Raw genomic sequence first — 27,894 nt, forward strand, 5'->3', positions numbered from 1 at the left:
ATGTTTACATGCACAACATCCACAGCATTTTCTTAATCGATTAAAGAATGCAATTTAAGTTGGTGAACAGATCTATATATAAAACAGGGCAGGACTGGGGCACCTGGGTGGCTCAGTCGGTTAAGTGTCCGACTTCGGCCCAGGTCATGATCTCACAGTTCATGAGTTCGAGCCCTGCATCAGGCTCTGTGCTGACAGCTTCGACCCTGGAGCCTGCTTCGGATTCTGTGTCTCCCTCTCTCTCTCTGCACCTCCCCAGCTCATGCTCGCACTCTGTCTCTGTCAAAAATAAATAGACTTAAAAAAAATTTTTTTAAACAGGGCAGGACGATTTACAAAAGTAAATAGAGTGCGGTTCTTGACTGCAGAAAGCTTCTAATCCAGTAGGGAGATTAAGTGTGTACATCACAATACAAGCAGAATGTGATAGGGGCTATGATCAAGGTATAAAGCACTACGATGAATTGTTTCTTTAAAAAAGAAAGAGCGGTTGCTTCCAACCAGGGCAGTTCAGGAGGTTCTAGTGGGGTTTGCATTTGATATCTAATCATTGATATCTAATTAATGTGCCACAACTTCTCAGTGAGCGCATACAGGTCCCAGGGCATCCACGTTCCTTCCTGGTGCCCACAGGTTAACTGTATAATAATTTCTCCTATAAGATTTCCGCACCCTGGCATTAAACTTATCAAAGCGTTATTTGCAGACGCGTACCTTTCCCCCTTTTGCAGGGCAGATGGCATTGAGTTTTGTCACTGCTACGTCCTTCCATTATGACTTCTCAAGGATTATCAACAAAACATTTAGGATCCTACCTACTTCCCCCCCCCAGGGTCCTGGTGCATGAATTATCTGGGTCTGGGAAAGTTAAGTCCATTGAAATTATTAGGAGTGACCTGCCGGGCCCCCTCCTGACCTGGGCAACTCCTGCTGGTCCTGTTTGGAAGATTCTTTCTTTGAGGGAGAAGGCCAAGGCAAGCTGAGGGTCGAGAAGTTCTGCCTTGTCTCCCCCCCGCCTTTTTTTTCCTCAGTATTACCTCCCCTTCCCAAGTACTGAGCCCTAAACCTGCCTTCCTTTTTGTTCTTTCTTCAAACATAGCTATTGAAGGCCTTTTTTGTTGTCTCAGCTTGTTCTGAGCTTTTGTCTTCCTGACAGGTTCATGCTACTCTCCTATCCATCCTTGGTTATGGTCCCCTCCTCCCATCTGTTGTGTGTCCTTTTTAAGAGGGGAAAAAAATAACTTTTGTCTGATGATCAGTGCAATACATGCTCATTGTAAAATATTTGGAAGATAAAGTAAATTTTTACAAAATCACCCATAATCTCATCTCTGAGAGAGAACCGCTCTTAAATTTGGTATAATCTTTATAGTCTTTTTTTTCTTCTGTGCATATATAATTTTTTATCAAAATTGGAATGATACTGTATATACAGCTTGTGTCTTGCTATTTGCACTTAACATTCCATAGGACCATTTTCACATATCATTAAATATTCTTTGAAAACATGATTTTTTAATGGCTGCATAATCTTCCACTGTTCGGTGTACATGTCCTTTTAAAATCTAGGCTCATCATATTTTAAAGCTTATCCGTGTGCAACAACAATGACTTTCCTTAAAGGTCCTTCTCTTTCAAGCCCTCCCCCACTCCAACCCCCTTTGTTTTGTCGGGTTGATTATTTGAGCTTGTAGAGGCGGAATTTCATTTTTAGAGCGCCCTGTCTTTATGGAATCATATTCCCTCGTAGAATCTCTTGCCACGGGATCGCACGACCATTCTTTCCCTCCACGTGTAACAGTTTGCCTTCCTCAAGTTGGATTCTGTCCGATGCCTCCTTCCTTTGCTACCGTCAAATCCAGACATGGTTGCTTTCTCCCCAGATCCCCATCACATCCTTTTGATCAGTTTTTGTTTCTTGGTCAGAATTAAGCGGCTTGGAATAGTGAAACTGAGAACCTCAGTCCCCATCCTAACAATGACTAGCTGTGTGACATGGGAAAATTACTCAATCTTTCTGAGCCTTTTTTTTTTTTTTTTGGCTTTAAGAAGGAATCATATTCAATGATCTCCATAATAATTTACAGCTGTAAAATGCAATGACACCGAATCCAGAGCGGCAATTTCCTTTGTTGCTTCTTTCTTCTTCTAAAAGGTAAACTGTTGAGCGAGGCAAGCTAAGAATTTACCAGCCTTTACTTCTGGAATTCGGTTAGATGAATCAGTCAACCTTTTTTTTTATCACCCCGGGCCCTATGCTAGGTTTACAAAGATTAAAAAGATGGGTTTCTGCCTTTCAAACAGTCACAGTTTAGTGAGGAAAAAACCCAAACCAAACAAATAACCATGATAGGGCACCTGGGTGGCTCAGTCAGTTGAACATCCAACTTTCGCTCAGGCCATTCAGGATCTCATACTTCGTGAGTTCGAGCACCACGTCGGGCTCACTGCTGTCCATGCAGAGCCCGCTTCAGGTCCTCTGTCCCCCTCTCTCTCTGCCCCTCCACCACTCGTGCTCTGTCTCTCTCAAAAACAAAGAAGCATTGAGAAAAATAACCATAATATAGATTCCGAATTTGGCTCTGCCACTAACTGGCCATAGTAGGTAATTTGGGGCAAGTTACCTTTCTATCCCTTGGTTTCTCCACATTACGAGCTCAGCTGCCACAGGCTCATTGCCTGGGTTTGCTTCTGCCTCTTCCATCACTTGTTAGCTTCATAGCCTTAGGAAAATTCTGGAACCTGTGCACGTCCATTTCGTCACCTACAAAATGGGGATGATAGTAGAAGCTTCCTGCTTAAGTTCTGGTGCAAATTAAATGAGTTAATATATGTACGGTTATTAGATGAGCACCTAATATATAGTAAGCACTTAATGTTAGTTGCTGTTAGTGTAAGGATTAAATCAGCGTATATATGTTACGCATCCTGTCTGCTACTGTAATAGAAACTGGATAGATTTCAGTTATTATTATTATTATTTCTACAATAGAGGTTTGGATAGATGGCTATTGGAACACAGGGGAAGAAGAAATTAATACTGCGGAGGGAGGAGCTAGCCACCCTGGTGTAATTTTAAGGAAGCTCAGTCCAGAAAAGCTCATGGGACTTGGACAAGGCCACGTAGCAGTGAGCGACAAAACCAGGATTTCAAACCAGATGTTACCCCTAGTCCAGCGTTATGTTAGGATGTCTAATGCAGGTTAGTGTCCCTAGGGGCACGCGGGCGCGAATGGGCACAGCAAGACTGAGGTTAGGCAGACCAGCCGGCCACCCCCACGTTCCCCCAGCCATGAACTCACTGAGCGTTTAGAGGCTGAGCTTGGTCAAGGATAGCAGGTGGTTTGCCAGGACTAGAATGCTAGGCAGAAGCTAGTCTTGCTCCGAGCCTAAGCTTTGAGCCGTGTTCCCAAGGGCTTCTTCGTGCTCTCTTCTTGAGCTTGGCTTGGCCAGGGCAGACCCACAGATTGTCCAGCTTCAGGATGGGAGGCAACGGGGCACGTCACCCCACATCTCCTTGGACACTGCTCCCGCCGGCACACTCTCCAAGCCTGGCCCTTGCAGCCCTTCCCAGTACAGGGCAGCCCTGTTCCTGCCAATTTCTCCTTTCCTCCAAGCTTCCCCTCTTCCTTCCATCTCCCCCACCTCTTCCCCCCTCCACTCCCCTTTCCTCCCCTTCCCTCTTCACTCCCTCACACTTTTCCCTCTCTTTCCCCCTATCCTCTGCCCTCCCCGTGGGTGGCACGAATCCCGGCTCTTTCCCTGGATGAAAGCGGCCCACTCCTCGCTGGGAACGGGCTGCCCCGCTGCATCCGCTGCATCCGTGGGAGGGCCCGGCGCCGCGTGGGGGTGGGGCCGGGGCCGCACCGGCGGCTGCCCTGAATGACAAGCGGGGATATTGATCGCATTCTGAACTCAGCCCAGCCGATAGAAGGTAATTAATGACTCCATTTGCCTCAGTACCGAGGAGAACAATTGAGTTTGAAACTGCAACAACTGGCAGCTGGGGGTGAACCCCTCAGAGGGGGAAGGTAGTGTTAGAGGAGCCAGGGAGGGGCGCAGAAGCCACCTTCGGGGGCGTTAGCCCAGAACCCCCACCCCAACCACCGCTAGCCCCTGCTCCTCCCTTGCGCCCAGCCCCTAGGGGCCGAGGCCCATCACCCACCTTCCCACGTCCATGCCTTTCTCTTTTCTTCCTGTATCACTTTTCCCCCCGCTCATTTTCTGTCTTGGGATGAAACAAGACTTCCTTTCCCCCAGATTGCTTCCTGTCAGCTGTATGATCTCGCACATCTCCCTCAGCTTGCTCCCTCATTTGTAAAACTGAACTAATGGTCTCTCTTTGGCAAGTGTTCTGTGGAAATTGGAGATAACGTGAGTAAAGCAGTGGAGCCTGCCCAGTACATAGTTAGTGTCCGTAAATGATGGTGATGCTGATCTTTGACAAAGAAGGGAACTTTGGTGGCGTAGAACTTTGGGGTTAGACATCCCCGAGTTCAAATCCAGGATAATGTTGAACAAATAAGTTTGCCTCTCATCTGAAGAATGAGAAGAAGAGGAAGTATGTTGTGAAGTTGGGTGGATTTAATGAGTGTATGTGAAAGCCCTAATATTGTCAGTTTCCCCACAGACAGGTAGATACGTGTATTTGGGCTCACAAAACTGCGGTTAGTATAGCTCTTTGCTAGACTTTAAAAGAATTCCTCTCAAAGGCCTGATTCCTACTTCTTGGGATTTGGGAGGTGACACTTGTTCGTCCCCCCTTAATTCTGTAGATTTGGTGAGCCTTGGGGCTTTCTGACCAAGGAAATGGCATGATTTCATTCTGTCTCTAATCATCACCCCACCCACCTTTTGGTCAGTGCACAAGAACTTCTCCTGTCCCTTGCGGTGACTACTTTGAGGACTCAGGTAGCATGTCTTCACACAAGGAGCACAGAACACTTCTGTTCCTAGCCCTGCTCCCTGCGACATGGTGTTCCCTGGCCTCCCTCCTGCCCAAGCTGCTGGGACCTCACTGGACAACACTATTCATGATTGGCCTAGCCTGGGGTCAGAGAGGTGGAAGGTAGGGCTCTGCCCTCAGGAAGCCCACAGTGGATGGGGAGTGACAAGGCTAAGTGAGCGAGATCAGATCTTTTGCTGAAGAGTAAAAGGCATTTTTATTAAGGATTCCAGAAGTGGTGCACGCTTGTTATACAAAGACCGGACGATATCGAAAAACTTAGGTGAAAAGAAGATAATTTGCTCCTGATCAGACGGTAACCATTGTTAACCATGTCAGCGGCTCTCCCTTCAGTCAAGATGACCTTTGGTTTTACAGTTGTCTTCATCCATGTGGGGACTGGGACGCCGTTGCTGGAGCCCATGCTCTGGATGCTGCAGCCCATTGCTGCCCCGTCCACACTGTGCTCGGAGCCCCTTCCCTGTGCCAGGCTCCCTGGTGGATATGCCCTTGAGCTAGCCACTTACCCTTATAGAAGCTATTCTTTGTTTACTCTGAGCCTGTTTCCTCACCAGTAAGGAAAAAAAAAAAAGAAAAAAAAAAAAAAAAAAAAGGGACCATAATCCCTACCTGCCTTAGAGAGTAGTTAGGAAGCCCGGATAACCCAAGGTCTATGAAAGCTTTTTGTTAACTGCTCAGCAAATAGGAAGCAGTCAGAGGAGAAGACAATATGAGCCTTTGTTCCCCCGAAAGAATAATATACATCGGAGTTTTAGCTCAGCGGTTTGTTTAATTTAATTAATTAATTTATATCCGGCCTCGTTTCCAAAAGGACTTGTAGTAGCTTACTCTCCTTGACAACGCTCATGCTGTAGTGGACAAAACGCCCGGAATGGGCTCCAGTCCTGAGAGTCCTACTACCCAGTTGTGTGATCTGGGACTGGTCACCTGCCCCATGTCACCTCTCACCCCTTCTAGTTTTCCTTTCTGTAAAATGAGAATTTGGACCAAGTGTCCCCCTAATCATTCTGAAGTAGTCTGTGCTCAGCCAGCTCTGCCAGCTCACTGAAGGCCATGCCTTCGGTGTAGGGAGGGTGCAAGGCAGAGAAGGCTGGGGCGGGGGGGGGGGGGTTGGCTAAGATCATGTCCCAGATGGAGTCAAGTGGTCCCCAGCCGAGCCCCTGGGTTTGGAACCTGGCCTGCGGAGTGAAATGACGTAATGGGTAGGCTCTGGGCCAAGCAGACCTGAATTCAAATCCCAACTGTCATTTACCAGCGGTATAGCCTTGGATAAGCTGCTTAACCTCTCCACCTCAGTTTCCCTCTCTGTCACATAGGTATCATGGTACTCCCCTCACAGGGTTGTTGGGAGGATTAAATGGCATGTAATAAGTTCTGAGTGTTGTGAGCAGCTAATGGATGGTGGCTGGGTAGGGGGACAGCTGGAGAACAGGGCTGACTCCTCCACACGTGGAGACTGACTAGCACACGGTCCCTCCCTTGCTCTGGCAGGGTGCGGGGGGAGGTCTTACTAAACGTACAGCAACCACATTTTCCAACCTTAACCTAAAAAAATGGACTGGTGGTGGGAAAGAATCCTAAAACTCAGAATTGCTCCACAAAGCCCAGGACGTGTGGCCACTATACTCCAGCCCTCTTCTCGGAGCCCTGATACCAGGTTGGCTTTTGTCTTCAAGATAAAAGCTGAGAGCCTCCTCCCTTCATTTAGGGAAAGACTTCCCTGGAACCAATAGCCACCGTGGGCCGATAGACCCATTTTATCCCAACCTTGCTTTCTGTGACAGGGCCTTGGTGTGGGATGTCCAATTGAGAGGCTGTCTCTGAGCCCTGTTCTCAAGCGAATTCCACTGCCTTCTTTGGATGGCAGTTCTGTAGCTCCGAGGTTAAGTTCGACTCTTAACTGGGAACACAGTGTTCTCTGTCCCTTGGCACTTAGGCGGGCAGGTGGTTTGCTGAGGGTGGTGCTCACCAGAGTGGGGATGAGTGACGGAGGGACATAAGTCTACCCTGGGGCCTGCTGTGGATCTTCCCACATCCGTCTGATCGCTAGAGATACGCGGGACTTCCCTGATAGGTGACTGGGTGTTCTGAAGCGCCAAGCCAGTCCGATGGCCAGTCCAGACACCTCCGGCCAGGGCTTTGGCTTTGAATGTTACCCAGGGGAGCCTCGGTCATTCATTCAGTCACTCATCAACACCTACTCTGTGCCCACCTCTGTGCCTGGTGCCAGACCAACAGAGATGCATCAGGCATGTTCTCTGCCCACAGGGAACTCATAGCCTGGCACCTTGGCACAGGGGAGCAGTCGGTGTTGGGTCAGGAGTCTTCTTGGGGAAGAGTGCTATCTAATTACTCACATATTTTCCCTCCCCACTCACTCGGAAACCTAGATCAAGACCCGCTTCTGCCTCCTCCTCTACTTTGGCCCAGCTCTGCCACAGAGCCCTGAATGTCCCGGCCTAGCACTGGTGTCATAGCACGGTTCCAGCCTCTCCTTGCTGTCACCTCTGAGAATCCACCCTTGGGAAGTTCCACCCTTGGGAAGCCCCACCCTGAGCGCTCTCTCCATCATCCTGAGGAGGTCCCTGCCAGCGGTCAACACTGACCCTGGTCAACGCTTCATTTTTCCATTCCTTTTCTGTTCTCCCCTGTTCTCTTTTCATGCCTGCTCCTCTTCCTCTCCTCTCTTCTCTTTTCCCCTTCCTCACCCTACTGTCCGAACCCGCCTCCATCCAGGCCCTCCCTTAGCTGGATACCCAAGTGTACCATTCATGTGCCCTCCCCCAGCCAGCATTTCCCTAGGCTTCTGGCATGGGGAACTTCTGCCCTTTTTCCTCTCCCTCTGTCTGCCCTTGCTCCGCCTCTGGGTTTCCTCCTTCCTGAGCTCTTCCTTCTTGGACCTCTGACCCCAGGCTTCTCCCCCACCACCTTTCCTCACTTCCTTCCCACACTTTCTCCTTGCTTCGTCCCTCCCTTCCTTCTCCAGCTGAAGCAAGGGTGCCACCCCCCCCCCCTCTGGAGAGAGCCTGTGAGAGCTCCCTGTCCCCACCAAGGATGCCACTGCCCTCTCCCCGTCCGCAAGCCCCAACCCCCCACCTCCCAGAACTTTCTCTGCGCTCCTGCAGCATTCATGATTACAGCCGCCTTTCCTGACTCTTCAGGATCTTCCTTCTCCTCTGGGGCGTTTCCTCAAGCTTCCTGCAGCCTCTCTTGGGGTTGCTTCTCTGCAGGCTTTCATCATACCACCTTGCCTCCCTGATCCTCCAGCACCTTCTTTCTCTTCTTCCCCCACGCCCTTCCTCCTCTTGTTCTTCCCTTTGCCCGCCTCCCACTGCCACCTCTTCCAGTAGCAGGCTTCCCTTTGCCTCTCCTTCTTCCCTCCCCCTTCCATCGCTGCCTCTGTAACCTGTCTTATCACCAGGGCCTGAGTATACAAAAAAATAAATAAATAAAAAGGTCAGTGAGTGGAGGGAGCAGCAATAACCCCTAAAACAGTACTATCAGTGGAACATGATTGATCAATTGAATTCCATAGCGGCTGAAAAATGTGGGATTAAGTAGTGTATTATACGCACAATGAGTTGAGGCATGATGTTCATTTCAAGTTCATTTCGCCGGCCTCTGCCACCAGATCAGGCAATCAATAGGGGCAGCAGATATCATATATCACCTCTCTGCGGGCTGGGGAGAGAGCACCATAATCTCTCGCAAATTTAGAGTGACAGATTTGTCAAGATCTGAAGGGCCCCTGAATAAATGAAGGAAAAGAGACTCCTCCAGCCAGTGACCTGAGGACAAAGCCTCAGTTCAGCCCCTACACACACACGCGTGCGCGCGCGCACACACACACACACACACACACAAGGTTGAGCCAAGCCACACACAGGCATATACACAAATCCACACAGAGGCACGATATGAGTCTTCCCACACATATGCACACACTCATGCACATCATGTGTGAGCACATGCTCGCAGACAAATGCACACTTTCCTTCCCAGGACCCATTTGGTGACACCGCAATAACCACACACAAAGACACCCGCTGCCTCCCTCGGCCCTGACAACAGGGCTTCCCAGAAAGGTAGGAGGGCTCCAGCAAGAGAGAACTGGACACAATGGAACATGCAAATAGCTACGAGGGGGTGGAATTGGGATGATAGCACCTCCTCAAAAGAAAAACAGGCAGAGAAGAAACATGGGGCACATGAGCTCATGCTCCCCATGCAATCACACACACACACACACACACACACACACACACACACACACATCCTTTGATAACGGTTCTTGCTCTGTCACTTACAAAGACACCGACACATATTTATCTGGATGTTTATACATGTACAAGTACATATACACAGGGAATGCCCACACAAAAGGAAAAAATAAACATGCCACACCCTACCTCATATAAGAGAGACACACACGCTCTCCAAGACAGAACATCATTCCAGAGGCTTACACGGTAAAAAACACAACCACCAAGTTTTGTGTCCATAGGAATGTGGAGACATCGAAATACCGTGAAAGCTGTCCCTGTCTGTCCACCTCAGACTTGGTCCTGGTCTTCATTTCTCTCCCTTTCTTACACACACACACACACACACACACACACTTTCTTTGCTTTCCCACCTCCTGAGGAATAGAGTGGAGGAAAGGCAGCAGGTCCCATTTGGAAAGCAGACCCCCATGCTCCGTCTGGGAGGCCAGAAGAGAGGATGGCTGCAGGTGGAGGTTAATCAATATGTAATATTTTCTGTGGTCTCCTGAATGATACTGTACGGTGTTACTGTATATAATGCAATATTGATTATATCATATCATATAATCACCTATAAACTGATATATATAACAGTCCCAGAGGAACACCCTGAGGCCTACAGCATGGGCTGGCCCCAGGCCCAAGGCTCCCCAGCAGGTCTTGGGCGGAGGGAAGCTGAGAAGTGGCCCTGCTGTGCCTGGGGGGGGGGGGGGACCCAGCTTTGGGCTGGGGGGTTGCTGGGTAGAGGTTCAGAGAGAGACAGAGAGCAGGCACTTAGCTCACTGCGTGCTCCGAAAACCCTAACAGACCTGATGCAAGGAGGCAGGGAGGGGTAGAAAGCCCCCACACGTAGAAGAAAGCCCGGGCAGAGCAGGACATAGACAGAATTGGCCTGCAGCCCCAGGACGGGCACTAGCGTGGCACCACCATGGCCTTTTCTTCACTGAGTGAGTCTCAGCTCTCTGTGAGACCCGCAGGAGGAACTGGAGGGCAGAGGAAGGCCTCTGATGTGGGCCTACTCAGAGTCCGGGTCAGGGACAGAGGCTGAGGCAGGCAGCCTGGGCACAAGAGCATCCGCAAAGACCCTGTCTTTAGTCTCTGCCCAAGGCAGTGTGCCACTGCTCACGTGCCAGCCGCTGTCCTCCTGCTCTGGTCTGAGTCCTGGCCCAATGCAAGCAGAATGCCTCAGCTTGACTTTCAGAGCCCCTCCTCCCTCGGTGGTGAAGTTAATTACTTCACCCAGTCTCCATGTTACACTCAGCCTCGGAGATTTGATGATTTTCCACCCCTGGAGTCAGTGGAACTGAAATTCATCTCAGAGCCGAGTTCAATTCTCCACAGGCTCGGTGATGCTGGTCTGAGACACCCAGCTCCTCCCTCAGGCTGACCCAGGCCTGGGGACAGAAGGGGCTCAAGGGAGACATCCCCTAAGGAGACAATTCCTAGCAGCCCCCTGGCTCTACTTCTGCCCAGTTTTTCCCTCACGCAACCCCCCCCCCCCAACCAAACACACTGGGACAACTTCCCTTTCTCTTCCCAGGTCCTTCAGAGGCTCTGGCTTCCTCAGCCAGATCTCAGAGGCATGGCCAGCCCCTGGGTCAGCTGCTGCAGCCTAGAAGCTGGGAGTAAGGGGTCCCAGCAGGGGTACAAAGCTCTGGGGGCCGAGCCAAGTGCTGGCCCCCCCGGGCCCACTGTACCTCCGCTGGCCTGTGCTGATGCCCCCAGTGTCCATGTGTCCTGCAGATGTGTCCGAGGGCTCAGTCCCCAATGGAGACTCCCAGAGTGGCGTGGACAGTTTGCGGAAGCACTTGCGAGCCGACACCTTCACCCAGCAGCAGCTGGAAGCTTTGGATCGGGTCTTTGAGCGTCCTTCCTACCCTGACGTCTTCCAGGCATCAGAGCACATCAAATCAGAACAGGTGAGGAATGGGGCGCCTGGGTGGCGCAGTCGGTGAAGCGTCCGACTTCAGCCAGGTCACGATCTCGCGGTCCGTGAGTTCGAGCCCCGCGTCGGGCTCTGGGCTGATGGCTCAGAGCCTGGAGCCTGTTTCCGATTCTGTGTCTCCCTCTCTCTCTGCCCCTCCCCCGTTCATGCTCTGTCTCTCTCTGTCCCAAAAATAAATAAACGTTGAAAAAAAAAAAATTAAAAAAAAAAAAAAAAAAGAACAGGTGAGGAAGGCGTTTTCTGCTTGCAGAAGCGCAAAGGAACAGGGCAGGACAAGGCCTCTGGACAGTGTGCGTCGCCAGCATCGCACGTGCTACATGTGTGTGCACCACGTGTGTGCTGTGTGAACACACACGAGGACGTAATGGTCGAGTTAAGAAAAACCATTCTGGTATAGGGCGGTTAGAAATGATGAGCTCTGGGTGCTAGGATGGTCTTGGGTAAGTCTTGCCCCCTTCAGAGCCTCAGTTTCCCCATCTGTAGAATGAAGGACTTGGGTAAGGTCTAATAGGTCCCTTCCAGCCCCGCTGTTCCATGAGTCTGGCATAGAATACCCAGAAAATGTCCCCATGCCCCTGCCGTGTCCCTCGCCTAAATGGCCCAAAGGTCTTACAGAAAGTTTGTGCAAGCCTGGGGTGCTCTTCTCGCCCAGCGTCACGAAGAGAGCCCTCGGTGCCTGCCTCCTACTCCCCAGTGCAGCTGTCTGCTGTGACCCCAGATAAGCCAACGGCCCTCACACCCAGTACTCCCTCCAGATGCAGAACAGCCCAGCGTGGCTGCAGCCCGCAAGACAGCGGCACGATGCACAACGCGGACAGACGTCTCTGATTCCTCCCATGTACTCATGTGCACGTGTTCACCCACCACCACGGGCCCCTGCTCACTGTACTCAAAGCACGGCCCCGAGAGCCGGAAGGGGCGCCTTTCCCAGGCCACAGCTCAGCACACCTCCCGCACCTGCCTCCACCCACACATCCCTGTGGGCCCCCCGGTGCACGCACGCAAAGATAGGAGCACACACCCATTCCTCCCACACCTACGGCCCAGGCCAGGCCCACAACCGCAGCCCAACACGGTCAGCCGGGCTTGCACGCGCACCCGCGCGGTGGCACAGCAGCGCCGCCCCGCGCGGCTCAGTTCCTCCCTCGGACTCCGGCAGCTCCCAGCCACTCGCCTTTCTCTCCGCCCGTCCTTTTATCCCATAAGCTGTTTGTCTTCATAAAACAAAAATCAAAAGTCTTTTTAAGGTGCCCTGAGCCATAAACCAACAAAGGAGGAGCCGGCCGAGGCGGGCGGCTCGGTGCACCCTCCACGAGTCCCCGGCTGTATTACAATGAATAACCTTTATTTACTTTCATTAGACTATTAAACACCAGCACAGTCATTTTTCCCCCTGAAACTCGGAGCAGGGCCCATAAAGCAAATCCGAAGCCTAATTGAGTTCATTTTAATTTCTCTCCGATCACAGCGAATTACTCTGGTGATAAATCAGGGGGCAGCTTCACCCCCAGTAGAAGGCCTAATTTGCAGCTAATTACAAAACTGATTTCTACAGGAAGATCAATACGAGAAGGAATTGGAAATGACGAGGCAATCCCGTCCAGCCAGGGAGGGGAGGGGGCCCTCTGGGGGGGCCAGGAAGCGGAAGGGAAAAAAACGGACCCGAAAGAGCAGAAAATCAGTTTTAATTTAACGTAATATTAATCAGAGCAACTTTTCCTGCTTTGTGCAGGCTCCTGGGCTGCCCAGCTCTGGGGTCTGGCTTAGCGGTGGCTGCAATAAAAAGGCAATTACCCGAGTGTTTCGGGCAGGACACCCTTTCAGAGTCAATGACTGGCCCCCTCCCACCCTTCTGTTAGCCATGTGGACTCTCCCCCTCCCCAATTTCATACCCCAGTGCACAGGCAGAGAGCGAGGGGCCCGTGGGGCTGTCTTTGTTTGTTTTTTAAAAAGGGGGCGCCAGCACCCGAGCAGCTAGCCCAGCGGCGCCAGGCCAGAGGCCCCACTAGGCCCTTCCCCCAGCCCCTGCCTCTGCCATCACTGCACGGTTCGCCCTCCTCCCCAGGACTCCAGGGGGAACCTGAAAGCACCCCTTGCCTCGCAGCAGGGGGAACCCAACTGCTACACTCCGCCCTTGGGGCTTCTTAGGCAGGGGACGCTGTGGCAATTGGAAGGATGCTGGGATAACCGCCAACAGCGTATACCTCCAGCTACGCCGGGTCCGGTCTCCCCCCCCCCCACCCACACAAAACTCTCCATCATCCGCCGAGCCCGCCCCTCCCTCTCTCCCCTCCCTCTGCCCGGCCATCTCCTTCCACCCCATCTGGGAAGGCTCCCTGTTCCTCCTCCCCATCTGCACACTGAGCCCTTTCTCCGCATGTGCGCATCAATAGAGAGCTGTCGCTTTTCTCTCTTCTCCCAGGGGAACGAGTACTCCCTCCCAGCCCTGACCCCTGGGCTTGATGAAGTCAAGTCGAGTCTATCTGCATCCACCAACCCCGAGCTGGGCAGCAACGTGTCAGGCACGCAGACATACCCCGTGGTGACCGGTAAGGAGGCTTCCGGGAGGGTGGGGGCGCTGCTTGCAGTGGGGGCACCTCAGCCGGTGCCATCTGGGCCCAGTGTGACAAGGGGCCCCCTGGCATGATATCTGCAGAGAGAGCGAGCCTCCGAAAACCAGGGTGCTTCGTGAACAGATGTGTGCAGATGTGGCGAGACAGAGTTGTGGTCAGGGTCTCTGCCTGGAAAGGTCGAAGCGAGGAGGGGGCTACTGCTGGTCCCTTCTGCCCGTCCTCCTGCCTCTCCTTTTGCCTTTTTCTCTGGCCTCCACCGAGGCGCCCAGAGTTATTAGCCTCTTGCTAGGACATGTGCAGAAGAACGCGGAGGCCTGGCTGGGGAGAATGGAGCATGAGGCCCAGGGTCCAGCCTCCATATTCCCATGCCTCCAAGCGTGCCTTCCTCTACCCCCTGGGAAGCCGGGTTAGCTGTGTGGCTTTGGGCTTCGTGGCATATGGCATCCAGCTCTGTGGTTACAGATAAGCACGATTCTTCCAGCCCTCCGTCCGCTTCCCGGAGAAATCACAGAGACTGAGGCTTGATTTCAAGGCAGGGTCAGGCCTGTCGCACAGTCAAACGCAGGGGGAGAGGGCATTTGTCCAGCCGCTCTCGTGGGTTAGGAGCGGCAGAGGCAGCTCGCGGGAAGAAGGCCGGGGTGTGGCGCCGCGCAGGGCCAGCCGATGCCGCTCTAGGCCGCCGGGCTGCGGGCTGTGGAAGGCGCCTGGCACTGTGGAAGGCTTTCCGGGCCAGGGAAGTGCCCAAGTGGGAGAAACACACATTGAGGTGTTATTAAAATTCACCTAATTATTCTGGAGACACTAAAGCCAATGTGCCGTTTGTTCCTTGGGAGACAGAATGATTGAGAAGGGTCTCGGTGGGGATTGGGAGACACTGAGGCGTTACCTGCCGAGCGAGGCGGGCGGAGGCGGCCCGGGGACCTGGCAGCCAGCGTCACAGCCAGCGGCAAAGACAGGGAACAGGCCCTGTTCTGACTTGGAGCCCGTCTGAGCAGGGCTCAGGCCTGAGATGGGCTGTGAGTGGCCAACGGAGGCCACTAGTGGCCCTAGTGGCCTCCAACTAGGGGCTGGGGAGGGCCCTGCTGTGAGCTCTCACAGCTTCTCCTCCAGAGGTGTCCTGCTACAACTGTTTCTGGCCCGGACAGGGTGGAGCTCTTTGGCTAGGCAATCAGAGACTGTTCTGGAAGTGTCAGAGAACTGGATGGGGCTTTCGGGAGTGACAGGTGGGTGGGTCAGGACACTGCCTGTTATCAACTGGGCCTCGACTCGAGCCCTCCTTAGCCAACGTGGAAGCCCTCTGAGCCGCTGGGGGTTCTGACCCAAGGCAGAGCAATGGTGCAGGCTGGGCCACCTTTCCGGTCTGCTGAGAGTTTCAGTGGCCACTTCCCTAAGGGGGTCCACCCCAGGCAGCTGACAAAAGAGAGTCCAAGAGACTCGTCTCTAATCCCAGCTGTGCTTCTCTGTGCCTGGGGCCACAGTCCAGAAGGCAGAGGCTCCCTGGGGTGGAGAGATGGACCTTCGGGTAGGGTTCCTGCTGCAGGAGAACTCAGGCTGGTGCAGAGAAGTGCCTCCACCTTGAGCATCCCCCGCCCGCCTTCCCGCCCGCCCCCCCCCATGGCCCTGGAACGGTCCCAGCTCAGCCTGGGAACATCTCCGGCTGATCCATCTGGATCCAAGTGTGAGAAAAGTTCATTTCAGACCCAGCTTGACATTCCCAGGTGGCAAGTTAGCACTAACATCTCAATCTGTATGCGACATTTCAATCAAGCGAGGAGTAACAAAAGCAGAACCATTAACATTCGGAGCTGTTCACCAGTGGTAATGACGGGAAACTCGCTCAGAAACTGGAAATTACCAAAAAGAGGGAAGTGTGTGGAGAGGTGGGGGAGGGGAGGTGGGAGGAGGTGGGGGCAGGGAATGATTTTTCCAGACTTAGGCCAAGATCCAGCGTTTGGATTAATGGTGCCATTACCCGAGAAAGGGCTTCAGATTATGCTCATTCTTAAAATGTTTTTGCTGGCAATTAAACGGCTGCAGTTATTGATCTTTGTTGATTTTATGTCCTCCTAATTTGCATAATCTATTAAAGATGAATGATTCACGATGTGTTTATTATGGGGACAAACAGAAATTGCTAGAGGTACTACCAAGGTGAGAAGCGGGGCAGTGCCCAGAGACTTCATGCGCCGGCTCAGGAGCGGGTCCAGCATGGTGGCCTTTGGGCCAGGACTTTGTGGGGAGCAGTGAGCAGCGATGCAAGGAGAACAGACACGAGAGAGGTGGACTTGGGCTGTGTTCTTCTAGAAGGATCTTGGCATCTGTGACAACTTCAAGCCCAGCTGGGATACGGGAGAGGCTTTTGGCGTATTTGTGGAAATTCCCCTCGGAGAGTCTTAAAAAGCTTATTTGGTTGGAGAATATGAAGGGCTTTGGTGGAGAAAGAAAAGGGGAGGCTCGTTCTGGCCAGGCGTGTGCTCAAGGGGAGGGAGCAGGGAGGTCATCCGTGCCCACAGCCTGGCTTGGGCGTGCTAAGGTGTTCAAGGAACCCTCTTCATCCCCGCCGTGCCTCAGGCACCCAGCTCGCCTTCCTCCCCGGGGGACAGGCAGCTGAGGCTATAAACCTTCAGGTGTGAGCCCTGAGGAAACCAGCCCAGCAAGGCCCTAGCCCAACCTGAAGAGCCGACCTTATTGATATTCCTGCCACCTCCTGGCACTGGAGGCTGATTTCAAACTTCACCAGCCACTTGATACAGCTGTTCCGCAAGGTCAGGACTGAGAGGAGAGAGGAGCCTTGGCTATTGTGTGGAGGGGAGAGTGGGGCCCAGTGGGCCAGGACACAGCTAATCACATTGCAAGCAAGGGTGGCTGCCAGCGACTGGGGCCTGGCCTGATCGCCTCCCCTCCCCACCTTCCATCTTGGAACCAAGGAGAGAGACCGATTTTTCTGGGTAGTGTTTGCAAGTTCTGCCGAGATTTTAATTTCACTGCATCACAACTCAGCAAGCTGCCAAGTCAAGCTGGTTATTTAAATTTATCACCCACTTTCCCTTCCGCCGCTGGGCTGCTCTAGCTCAGCGGCGTCTCTTCTCTCCAGCCCACTGCTCTAGGCTGCTGGTCTGGAACGGAGCCGAGCGTCTCCGAAGTGATAAGGAAAAAGGGACCAGCTAGATGAGAGAGTGGGTTGGGGGTACTCTGGCCCCAGGCTTCCTCAGGTTGGCTGGCTGATGGCTGGTGCCTTCTATCACTTCTCACCCTTCCAAAGGACTCCATAGGGGGCCGCCGTCGACCCCTCAGTAGTCCCAGGGACCTCTAGGTCAGGACTTCAGTGAGGACTCTGGCTCCAACCGTGTGCCTGCCGATGCCTTCACATCTCCCACCACTGGTAGGAAACAGCCCTTCTTCCCCCGCTAGCCCCACCCCAACCTCTCCCTTCCTGTGTCTGTCCAGGTCTCTAGCCATAGAGGAGCATGAGGGGACACTGGCAACAATGTTGATCTGAGAGAAGATGAGTACTAGTTTCGGGATTCCCCGAGTCCCTTGGAGACGCGCCTGAGCATTGAGAGAGTCCCTTGACCTGGTGAAAGTCCACCCTGAAGGGGAGAGCAGGTTCCCCACCCTGGAGGCCAAACGGAGCGAGTCAGGGATGGTTCGGCGGCTCTCCGTGCTTACCCTGGCATCCCAGGAACCCAGCGGCCCCTGGACTTGATGCACAAGTGGGCTTCACTGGCCTCTAGTGGGCATCAGCACCAAGCACCAGGAGAGATGCACGCGAGCGTAATCCTTGCCGCCCTCCTTTTAGTCCCAGAGAGGTAATGGGGGAATGAGGCCAATGTCCAGAAACCAGGCAGGCTGCACTCACCAAAACACCGCCGGGTAAAATGTAACAACAAGAATTGTTAATACACAGACAAGTCTCACTCTGTGACACCAGACGTAGAGGGAAACTCAAAGCCCGGGCGATCTGTGAGGGACTGAGGGTATCGCACTGGAGGTGGACCCTAACTGGGGGACGTTGGGGTTGTAACACACCAGAGAGGAGCCATGACCTTGGGTCCAAAAGAAGCAGGAAGCTAGAACTGAGTATTACCCCGCATAAAGCCAGGGACAGAGCAGGACAACACTGTCCGTGAAAGGGAGACACATAAACGTATCCCAGTGGGTCCAGGGAAGCAAGCAAGGGGGAAAAATGGTCTCCATGAAAAATGGCGCCCCGAAGCCTGACCCTGGTTCAAGAGTTCAAGTTTATACGGGAGAGTGTGACAGGAACTCCCCAGCCAATAGCTGGCATAAAAATGTGTCTAGAATAGTGACCCACTCAGAAACCCCAGCAGGGACAAGGGCAGACCTTCTCTGTAGGGGCAGTCCCCAACCTCGGGCCCCTGGGACTCCGCCACTGAAGATGAGCTTGCTACAAAAAAAAAAAAAAAAAAAAAAAAAAAAAAAACTACATACTTCATGTGAATACAAGCTATCGTGAGGGAGAGTTAGCAGAAGCAATCAAAAGGACGATTGCTCTCCCCAAGAACGGGACACAGTAGAGCAGTCCAAAAGCATCTATAAAATAAACATGTTTTAGTCTTAAAAAGATAAAAGTTAAGTATCAGTTTTGTGTTTGTTACAGATCTAGATATCACATCCCCCTCCCCGCCACTGCTCAGCCAATCGTCAGGTAATAAAAATCAGAAAGGACAAAGGCTGGAGACCGCACCTAGAGCGCATGGTTTTGAGGTCCAGGCGCCATGGAAAGAGCTGAGCCTCAGGCCTGTACCCTGAGAGTACAGCCTGTCCCCTGCTTCTCCAAACTCCCAGATCAAAGGGTCAGCAGAGAATCTTCCCTTTTCTTGGGAAAAAATGTCTGAACTTTGGAAAGCTAGGGATGAGGAAAATACATCCTCCTCAGTGAGAAGAGCCTTGTTCGCTTCCCTACCCTGGCAGTGGGGGGAGAAGGGGGTGTTGTTCCAAGAGTTTGGGAGAAACTTCTCGTGATGCCTTAAGACTGCAGCTCTGAAGGAATCTATAGCTAAGACCCAGGAGGAGATGTGGATGCTGCTCAAGGCAGGGGAGAGAGGGAGCAGAAGATTCTCCTGGAAGCTGGTAAATTTGAGCAGAGGTGGGGGGAGGTCAATAAGGCAGAGGTCAAAGCTGGAAAGCAGGGCTGACCCCCCCAGGTCCTGGAGGCCTGTGTGGACAGTGCACGCTCAGCTTCTGAAAAAGGGTTGTGGGCTCTCAGAAGCTCAGACCCCCTGCCCACATCTGGGATGGTGAGCGAAGCGGCTTTTTAGCCGATAGAAGTGCGGGTCCTGGGAAACCCTCCTCCTCCTACCGGGGAGTCCTGAGGACCTCAGAAACTGCCTCTTTCCTGTAGTTAACAACCCCCTTCCAATGCAACTGCACTTCCCTCCATAAAACAAACAGCTTAGCTCTTGGCCAGCCCCTCCGGGGGAGGAGAGGGCAATAAAGGCTGAGAAATGTTTCTAAAGGAGGCTGGGAGTCTCCTAGCCTTGTCTGTCAGCTCAAAGACCCTGATTAGCTAGAGGAATTTAGGGCACAGACATCAGAGTTCCTCTCCAACCTTGAAAGAAGGGCGCTAGGGCAACTTCTGACCTACAGCAAGTCAGAGCCCTTTGCTGAGGAGGCCAAACCAGACCAGAGGGCTTCTGCACAGCACCCACGGGCCCTGGACTCTTCATTTAGGCTGAGAAGGCCCAACAGTATGAAGCTAGCCTCCTCCAGACATCCCTGAGGCCTCCGGCTACATCCCCAAGGACCTCCAGGCCTTAGACCTCAGCTCTGATTTAATTATGGGGGCATTTCCATAGCAATGAGACATTGACAGATAATGCGGGTGCCCTAGGCCTGCAGCTTAGGGAGTCATTGAATCAGGGCTCTGCCCCTTCCTCCTTTATCCAGTTCACCTCTAAAGGGAAAGGATACTGAAAAGAAGGGGCATCAATCCACTCTAGGACTGGGAGAGTGAGATCAAATTGGAGCAGAATAAAAGCTGTACCACCCCAATTTCCATCCTCAATCCACATCCCATGTCTGTGCCTACCAGCCATCCCGGTGGCGATGGGCTGCCCATCCCAGCAGGGTGCCTTGGACAGAAGCACAGCGGGGTGCGGGGTGGGCTGCTAATGGAGTTGCAGAGGGGAGGAGAGTCATGGGGAATATGAAGACAGTATGAAAGGCTCCAGGGTATTTTAACAAAGATGCAGTACTGTGGTCATACCTTGGGCCTTCCTCTTGACTTCTCCCTTCGTCTCTTCCTTCCATCCAAGAGACCCAAAGGCTGAGCACCCCAGATGGATTGTGCTTCATCCTCCACAGCAAGGGCTCGCTGACCCATGTAGAGACCAGGGAGAGGGGCCAGGTTTTTTTTTTTTTAATGTTTTTATTTATTTTTGATAGAGAGACAGAGTACTAGCAGAGGAGGGGCAGAGAGAGAGAGAGAGAGAGAGGGAGACACAGAATCCAGAGCAGGCTCCAGGCTCTGAGCTGTCAGCACAGAGCCCGACGCGGGGCTCGAGCTCCCAGACCTTGAGATCATGACCTGAGCCGAAGTCCGACGCTTAACCGACTGAGCCACCCAGGCACCCCAGGAGGGGCCAGTTTTAATATGAATTCAAATTATTTTTAAGAAATCAATGATCTTTATTCCACGTGCATACAGTAGCCAACTCAGGCTAACAACGAGTTGCCTAATAGAAAGCACTGGGCACTATCTTCATGATTAGCTGGGTTAGAGAGGACCTTTCAGCTGTCATAGATGTTTAGAGATGCATGGGGGGGGGGGTCCCAAAGGACAATTCCCCAAAAGGGGGCTCCCCTGCCACTGAGCTTGTTCATTATTTGGCCCTTTCTAAGAAGAAAAGTTTGGCTAAGTAAAAGTAAAACTTTTCTGAATAACCAGAAATTCTAAATGGTGGTATCCTGATGAATATTCCAGGTATGCTTTGGGACCAAGGGCTCAGAAATGTCCTGGTGGGCTCAAAGCCACCTAGGTAAGACCTGAAAGCCTGTTTCCCCCAGAGAGCCAGCCACCCCCCAAGGTGACAGGAAACACCCCCCCTTATCCCCCCCCCCCCCCCCCGCCCGCCACACACACTCACACACCTGGCCCAGGGTGATCAGAATCTTTCCTTCCCCCACTATTAGCCTCAGGACAAACAAGCCAGTACTTTTTCACCCCTGAGCTTTGGGAGGCAAGCCTTGCCACTATTGTTACTTCTGAGAGGGCTTTGCTCCCTTCAGCCTGGAATCCTCTCCTCTCCTCCCCCGTGGCGGCTGGGCTGCTGGGCAGGGAGGGAGGAAGTCTGCGGCCGGCTCCAAGAGCAGCCTAATGCTCCAGCAGCTTAAGTGGCCGTTTTCCTTGGGATTAGGGTTTCACTTACACAGAGCGCCTGAAAAACGCTGCGCTTTCGGAAGGATTAGAGCTGACAATTCAGTGGTCTCAGAGAACAAAATAAAGCCGGAGAGGAACTGGGAGACCTGGAGTATCGGGAGACTGTGCAAACAGGCTTAACCTCTGCCCACCCAGCACGAGGGTCTCTCGTGCTCTTGAGCCCAGCAGTGAGCCTGGGCCCGCCTCCGGGGGGGTGGGGGGCGGCGGTGCGCCAGCACCTGCCCAGCTCCTGGTCTCCACTTGGGATTTGCTAAAGGAGCCAGAGAAGGCAGCTTGGGGAAGTGAGGGAGGAGAGGGCTGGGATGTCTTCCCCTCTCTCTGAGCCTCAGTTTCCTTCTCTGTAAGGTAAGGGGGTTGGACTAGGAGATAGCCAGATTCTCTTTCAGGCCTTTGAAAATGTGATTCTCCCCAACACTCCCTAGCCTTATCCCAGGATCCTGAGGCTGTAGCTCCATCCATGGTCCAGCTGAGTTAAAGGGAAGCCACCTCTTGGGGGGCTCAGATGAGGGCAGTGAGTGTGCTGGAAGGGGAAGGGGTGGGGACGGCATGGCTGGTGTATCCAGCTGGTTGGCTGTCTGGGCGCAGACCCCCCCTGAGCCCACACAGATCTGGGCGGCGTCCCTGCCCAGGACACCGCAGGGACTAAAGGTCCAGCTGTCAGTGGGAAGCAAGATCAGCTAGGAGAGCAGCCACCTGAGCTGCGGGCACAGCCCCCTCTGCTGGAACCCAGAGTAGGCAGGGCTCAGGATGAAGAGCTCTGGGGCCAGCACGGTGCCCGGGGCTGGCGGCCGTCGCGCAGGCACCTCTGCCCTCAAGGAAGAACCTTTGGGAGGATTTGGAAACCTTGGAAATAAGAAACAGCACGAACTAAGTGGGAAACTCCTTAAAAAGCCGCTTTTACGGATGTGAAGTTTGTTACTTTAGCATATTATTTAAACTTGGATCGGTCATTAAGTGATTATAACCGGTACACCAGTGTAAATGTGCAGTGTATTTAGGCGGTAATTACAAATTTAATAACTGCGCATTCTTGGAAGTATTACGGATGCTTGTGTCAAACGCGGGCACAGACCGCCAACCTCGGAGCAATCTAATGTCTTCATCTTCAGTACCTTATGAGAAGCAGACAAAACTTGAGACTAGGATAGTAAAACAAGAGTTATGTTTTCTGGCCTTAGGCTCCTCCACAGTGTCGAGCGGATGGCAGAAGTGCTCATTTTCAGAGAACGATGCTGCGGAAAAGCACCCCTCCACTCACCGACTGGAACTTTGGCTGTATAAATCTGTGTCTAATAAGTCTGGTGGTCTGAGTCATCCCTGAGCCCGAGCACCTCCGCCACTCGGGCAGCTGCCTTTTTATTGTTTCCTGGGTCTTCGGGATGCTGACGTTTCCCCTACTTGAGATAAGACTCTCCGCTCCCTCACATATTCTCCTGCTGTCCTCTGTAGGATCTCGTCTACTGGTACGATTGAAGTGCTTTCGAACAAATCGGTGTCTTTCTTAGGCCAAAGAAAGGAGGTTCGTTTGGTGTGTTATAAATAGTGTTTCTCAATCTCTGAGTCAGGCATACTTTTGCGAATATGATAAAGGCCATCTAGATGTTATATATGTGTACTCATAACATCTGATGTATAGCTTTACATGGACCCTGTGAAGCGTATCTATGGAGTCCCTGCAGGATCAGTGAACTCCAGTTTAAAACCCTTGCTGTAGAAAATGAAAGAATCTGAACCATGCAAGAAACAAGAAACCACGAGACGTTGCTTTAGGAAGGATTCATTTAGCATCATCCCAGGTTACCTTCCTGGACCAAATACCTATTTTCTGGGTCTATGATACTCAAGAATGTCATTCTAGAATCAGTTCCTATGTTCCTGCTTATTCTGTCATCCAGATGCAACCATCTACTCTCTGTGACATCTTGAACATAATACGTCGCCCCTCTGAGTTTCAGTTTTTCATCTGTACAACGGGGATTACAAGCAGATCGACATCATTGGTGGATATGAGGATTAAAAGAGAGAAGACACAGAAAATGTTTCGGACAGTGCCTAGCTGTCGTCGGTGTTCGATGAATGCGAGCTAGACTAGATCAAGTAGAAACACAACTCTGCCCTTGAATCTTAGAGCTGACAAGATAGCATAAATTCTCTGGTGACTGAAATTTTCCAATTTCTTAATAAAGTCATTCGCCTTGCTTTTCTCTGTGCTTTGTAAGAGGAACTGCACTTAGATTCTCCAAAACAGTTGATTTGATCTGGCCCATTTGGTAAGGAATGTCTGACGAAAGTGCATCGTCTGATTCAGATGTAGTGATTGCTGTAGAAATTGGCTGTAGACTCTTCAGGGACTTCTGCAGTTGAACTGAGAAGACATCCTCATCAAGTACAGTGCTGCTAACACTTCTGGGTACTTTAAGATTCTCGACTACTACTGTTTCTTAAAGAGCCTCTTTGTTTTTTAGAAAACTCTCCAAGGAGATTAATACTCCACCCCATGGAGTTTTACTACAGACTTTTGGTGTCAGTATTTTATTCTTTATGTCCTGTTTTTTCTTGCCTCATCTTAATGACAACGGCGACAGTATGAGCTTTTGCCTGTTGGATGACTTCTTTTCCTTTCCTGTGGCTCTTTTGGGAATTATCTGGCTTCACGTTATCACTAAAAGGCGGTGTGGGACAGACACAGCTTCAAACTCTGGCTCTCTCCTTTACTAGCTCTAGACCCATTAGGAAATCTTGACGCCTCTCCGCGCCTCCATTTTTCTCAACTTTGAAACAAGGACGTTAGATCATCTCGAAGGCTCTTCCATCTTTAAAACGTTGTCCTCTTAGGAAGCAAGGATCCAACACGAAATGCCCCTTCCCCTGGTCATATGTGGGTTCTTATCCGTTTGTGATTCCTGGTGCTGTTGTCCCATGACTGGCACTGTGGGTGAGCAAAACACTCTTGCCTCTCCCTGTCCTCTGTTGGGTAACACGTACTTAATAACCTATGTATTTCGCCACGTGGCTGTTTTCTCCTTCTGTGCTTTCGTTCCTTTGTTTTTAGGGGTTGGTTGTGCTTCCAGTTCTCCAGTCTCTCTCTGCTCCCATGTGTCCATCCGTCTGCAGTGCTCTGCTGATTCTTCCTTGCACACATTCCATTACCCATTCATATCTCTCGCTAAAAGAGGCTTGCTCAAAGAATGCTGCTGGGCAAATGGTATGATGGTCTTAGTAATTTGAAAACTTCCTGCGGTACGTGTTTTCCATTATTGACAACGGGGTTCCAGAAGGATATATGGCTCTGGCAAGAGTTTGGTCAATTTTTTCCTCCTCTTCTGGTGTCACCTGTGTACTAATGAAGCCATTGAGCGTGCTTTGTATGCGGCGGCTTGCACCTCTGTTGGCTCAGGGGTCCTGATGGGCACCTCTTTGTGGTGATGCTGATGTTTCAGAATCTGCAGTGGCAGCAGCTTCGCAGCTGTATGCAGAACACCAGGAAGCTTGTGAGCCTCTTCCTCGTCCTGGGCATCTTCTCTCACATTTTAAAAATGTCTGAAAAGCACTTCCCGGGTTCAGCTCTTTAACTAGAATTTGGGAATGTGTCTTTCAATGAACAGTTCCGCGGGTGACTTCCAGCATGCAGAAGTTTCTGTGTGCCGGAAGTTAGCCTGACTGTTTTGCAAGAGCAAAAGCCAGTGGAACTAAACAGTGCAATGGGGATAACTCCAGGCTAGCTGGAGACACCTTTCCAGGCATCCAGCCTCTCTTCCTTTCTCCGAAGCTAGGTAGGGAATTGTATGACACAACCTCAGATGACAAGGAATTCATGTGTGGCAGGCTGTAGGAACCAGGCAGCTGAAAATCAGAATTCGGGCGCATTTAGATTCCTGTTTTTCACTTTTCTGGCTTCTTTCCAGGCATTAAGATCGCAGGACCAGGAGGAATTGGATTTCTATATCTTTCTCATTTCAAAACCTCTACATCTTCCCTAACTCTCCTGTGTCTTGGGGCTTTTTGACCAGCACATGCCATATTATTAGTCTCTCCAGGAGTTGATAAATATTGCCGTCCTTGTCCATTTCAGGCCCACTCCACTGAGAGATGGTCAGGAGGAGTGAAACTTTTTTGACAATAGAAGTCAATGAAAGAAAACCCACAACAAAGCAGGCACAGATACTTCCTTCTTCCTCTCTGGGAGTCCGAAGTGATCTCTTGTCTGATGGTTCTGCTCCGTTGTTTGTTCTTGAGTTTTAGGAAATATAAGACCTTACCTATATTAGACAGTAGAGAAGAGAACCATTCTATTGCTTGATGGGCTATAAGTCACAATACAAGTCACTGTCATCTCTCATCATGCCCTAAAAATTCATAATGGCCTGTACAAACTATTTTTAGACAAAAAGCAGATTTCAGCATTGACATTCTGCCCCAGCCTTTACCTCTTCAAAGGAGACCAGCATACATGAAACAGTCAGAAAACAATACAACCCGCCTGGCGTCGGCTGTAAGTGCAACAGAGTGATAGAGAATCAATCAGTAAATATTTATTGAGCATCCTTTATTGAGTTACCAACCATGCAAGGCAGAGCAGAAGACAGGGCCCTGCCCTCAGTTTGATTATGGTCTATTTGAGGAAGCAAGCCATAATATGAAACAACAGGTCTGATGCCTTATGAAATATAATGTCGTGGTCAGCCATGCAGCACAGACACTGTAGAAATTTGGAAGGAAGAAACTTCCCTGATGGGTAGAATGGTAGGCATTTTAAGGCTCGAGCTGGGAGGAGAGGGTAGCTATGCGGAAGACAAAACGATACGGCAAAAGCACAGAGGTTCCACAGCGCACCGCCCATGAAAGCAGTCCAACTAAACCAGGTGGAGTGAGAATCAGAGCTGAGAAAGTCAGGTGGGGAGAGTACCCAGGAGGCTTTGAAAGCCTTGGCAGAGTGTGGATTGCAACTGTGGACCGCAGAGAATCTATGGTGGTCCTCGCAAGGGAAGTGATAGGTTGAAAGCAACGTTTCATGAGGACTAGCCAGGCAGCCACCCTTGGGATAGATGGGAGAGGCAAGAACGTGGAGGCAGGGAATACAAGGAAAAACACTGTTGTGGCTGACCAGGGGCGGGTGCTCAGGAGCTGCGCTATGGAGGTGGGAGAGGCAATGGAGACGGGACTGACGTTACAGACATTGCTAAGGGGAATTGATAACACTTGCTGACTGACTTCGTCTAAAGGGGAAGGACAAAGGCTATACATCCAGAAGGATTCTAAAGTGTTTGGTCTGGCGGTCTTCAAGAGGGTCAGGAGACCTGATTGGGAGGAAGATGAGTCTGTGTTTATTCCTGCTCAGTTTTAGGTGACAGTGGGACAGCTAATGAAAATGTTCAGCAGGCAGCTGGAAATGCAAAAGCCTGAGCTGTAGCCCTGTGTACTTTGGGAGAATTGAATCACTCAGATGTGTTGAGGGAGAAGTGAGGAAACTCACACGGGTCAGAAAAGTAGGAGATGAGGTGAAATTCACAGAGAGAGTGGCCAGGAGAGCCATGGGCACTTTGGAATAGCCATAGGGAGGATGAAAGCTGCGGGTGGGTGGGGTGAGCTGAGGAAAAGGAAACGCACTGGGCCAGATGTGCAGAGTTCTGTGACTCCCTGCATCTTGCCACACCTTGCCTTCTCAGGGTCAGACAGAGGCACCAGAGTGGGACAGTGGACAGGCTGAAGAGGAGGATAAGGGGAATCTGGAGAGGATAAATGGGACCCAGGAGAGCATCACATTGTCTCTAGGGCATGGCACTGAGGGAGAGGGAAGAGGGCACAGTGTTGGCACTAAAGATTGAGGCATAAAACGTAAGGGAGGTGGCGATCCCTTCATGGCGATGGAGGGGACAGGCAAGAAAGGGAGGCCACTCAGGTGTCGCTGAATCCCAGAGATGTCTGTGAACCATGGGTGGCTCCCTAATACTGGCTTGCTTTACCTTCACTCCAGGACACTGTGAAGGAAAGCCCTGCTTCCCACCCTCCAGACTCTAGCTAGTAGAAGTTTCCAGAGACTGAGGTCCGGCAGTTGGTGGGGGGAGAGGGGTTTGCTCGTTGGAACTTGATCTGATCCACTTGAACTGTTGGCTCAAAGCCCCTGATTCACTTCAGGGATGGTTTTTTTTTTATCATTTAAAATGTTTTAAATTCTTTATTCATTTTTGAGAGAGAGACAGCGACACCGAGTGTGAGCGGGGAAGGAACAGAGAGAGAGAGAGAGAGAGAGAGAGAGACAGAATCCGAAGTGGGATCCAGGCTCTGAGCTGTCAGCACAGAGCCTGAGGCGGGGCTTGAACTCATGAACCACAAGATCATGACCTGAGCCAAAGTCGGACGCTCAACCCACTGAGCCACCCAGGCGCCCCATATCATTTAAATGCCGTAAACACTAAGAGCAAAGTAACCCACTGGATGCCTCCCCCACCCCCACTCTCCACACCTGCCAGGCCCAGCACCTGCAGCTCCACTGAGAGAGGACAAGAAATGCCCATCGGGCCCAGAATGGGTGGCGGTGGGGGTACCCTCCAAGTCTGAAGGAAAGATGGGGTGTCAGAGAGGTGCAGGGTGAGCAAGATGATAGAGGTCCATTTGGCTACCGGAGAGACCACAGCTGAGTATCTTGCTGGGGAGGAGGAATAAAGCAGGTCACCGCCCCCCCCCCTTCTCCATCTGGGTTTGGGCAACAAAGGGACACAAGCAAAGGCGAACACGTAGACACA

The 27,894-nt window shown here is 51.6% G+C and overlaps 1 protein-coding gene across 7 annotated transcripts in view; it reads left to right on the top strand.

Moving 5' to 3' along the window:
- Positions 1 to 27,894, top strand: part of PAX2 (paired box 2) — a 90,817-nt gene that overhangs the window by 57,805 nt on the left and 5,118 nt on the right. For all 7 annotated transcript variants that reach the window (XM_045438596.1, XM_045438597.1, XM_045438598.1 and 4 more), the window contains 2 exons: positions 10,975 to 11,150; positions 13,599 to 13,725. In XM_045438596.1, the coding sequence (XP_045294552.1) occupies positions 10,975 to 11,150; positions 13,599 to 13,725 (303 nt within the window). The remainder of the gene's footprint in view (positions 1 to 10,974; positions 11,151 to 13,598; positions 13,726 to 27,894) is intronic.

This window comes from Leopardus geoffroyi, chromosome D2 (assembly GCF_018350155.1).
Source record: "Leopardus geoffroyi isolate Oge1 chromosome D2, O.geoffroyi_Oge1_pat1.0, whole genome shotgun sequence".
Taxonomy (NCBI): domain Eukaryota; kingdom Metazoa; phylum Chordata; class Mammalia; order Carnivora; family Felidae; genus Leopardus; species Leopardus geoffroyi.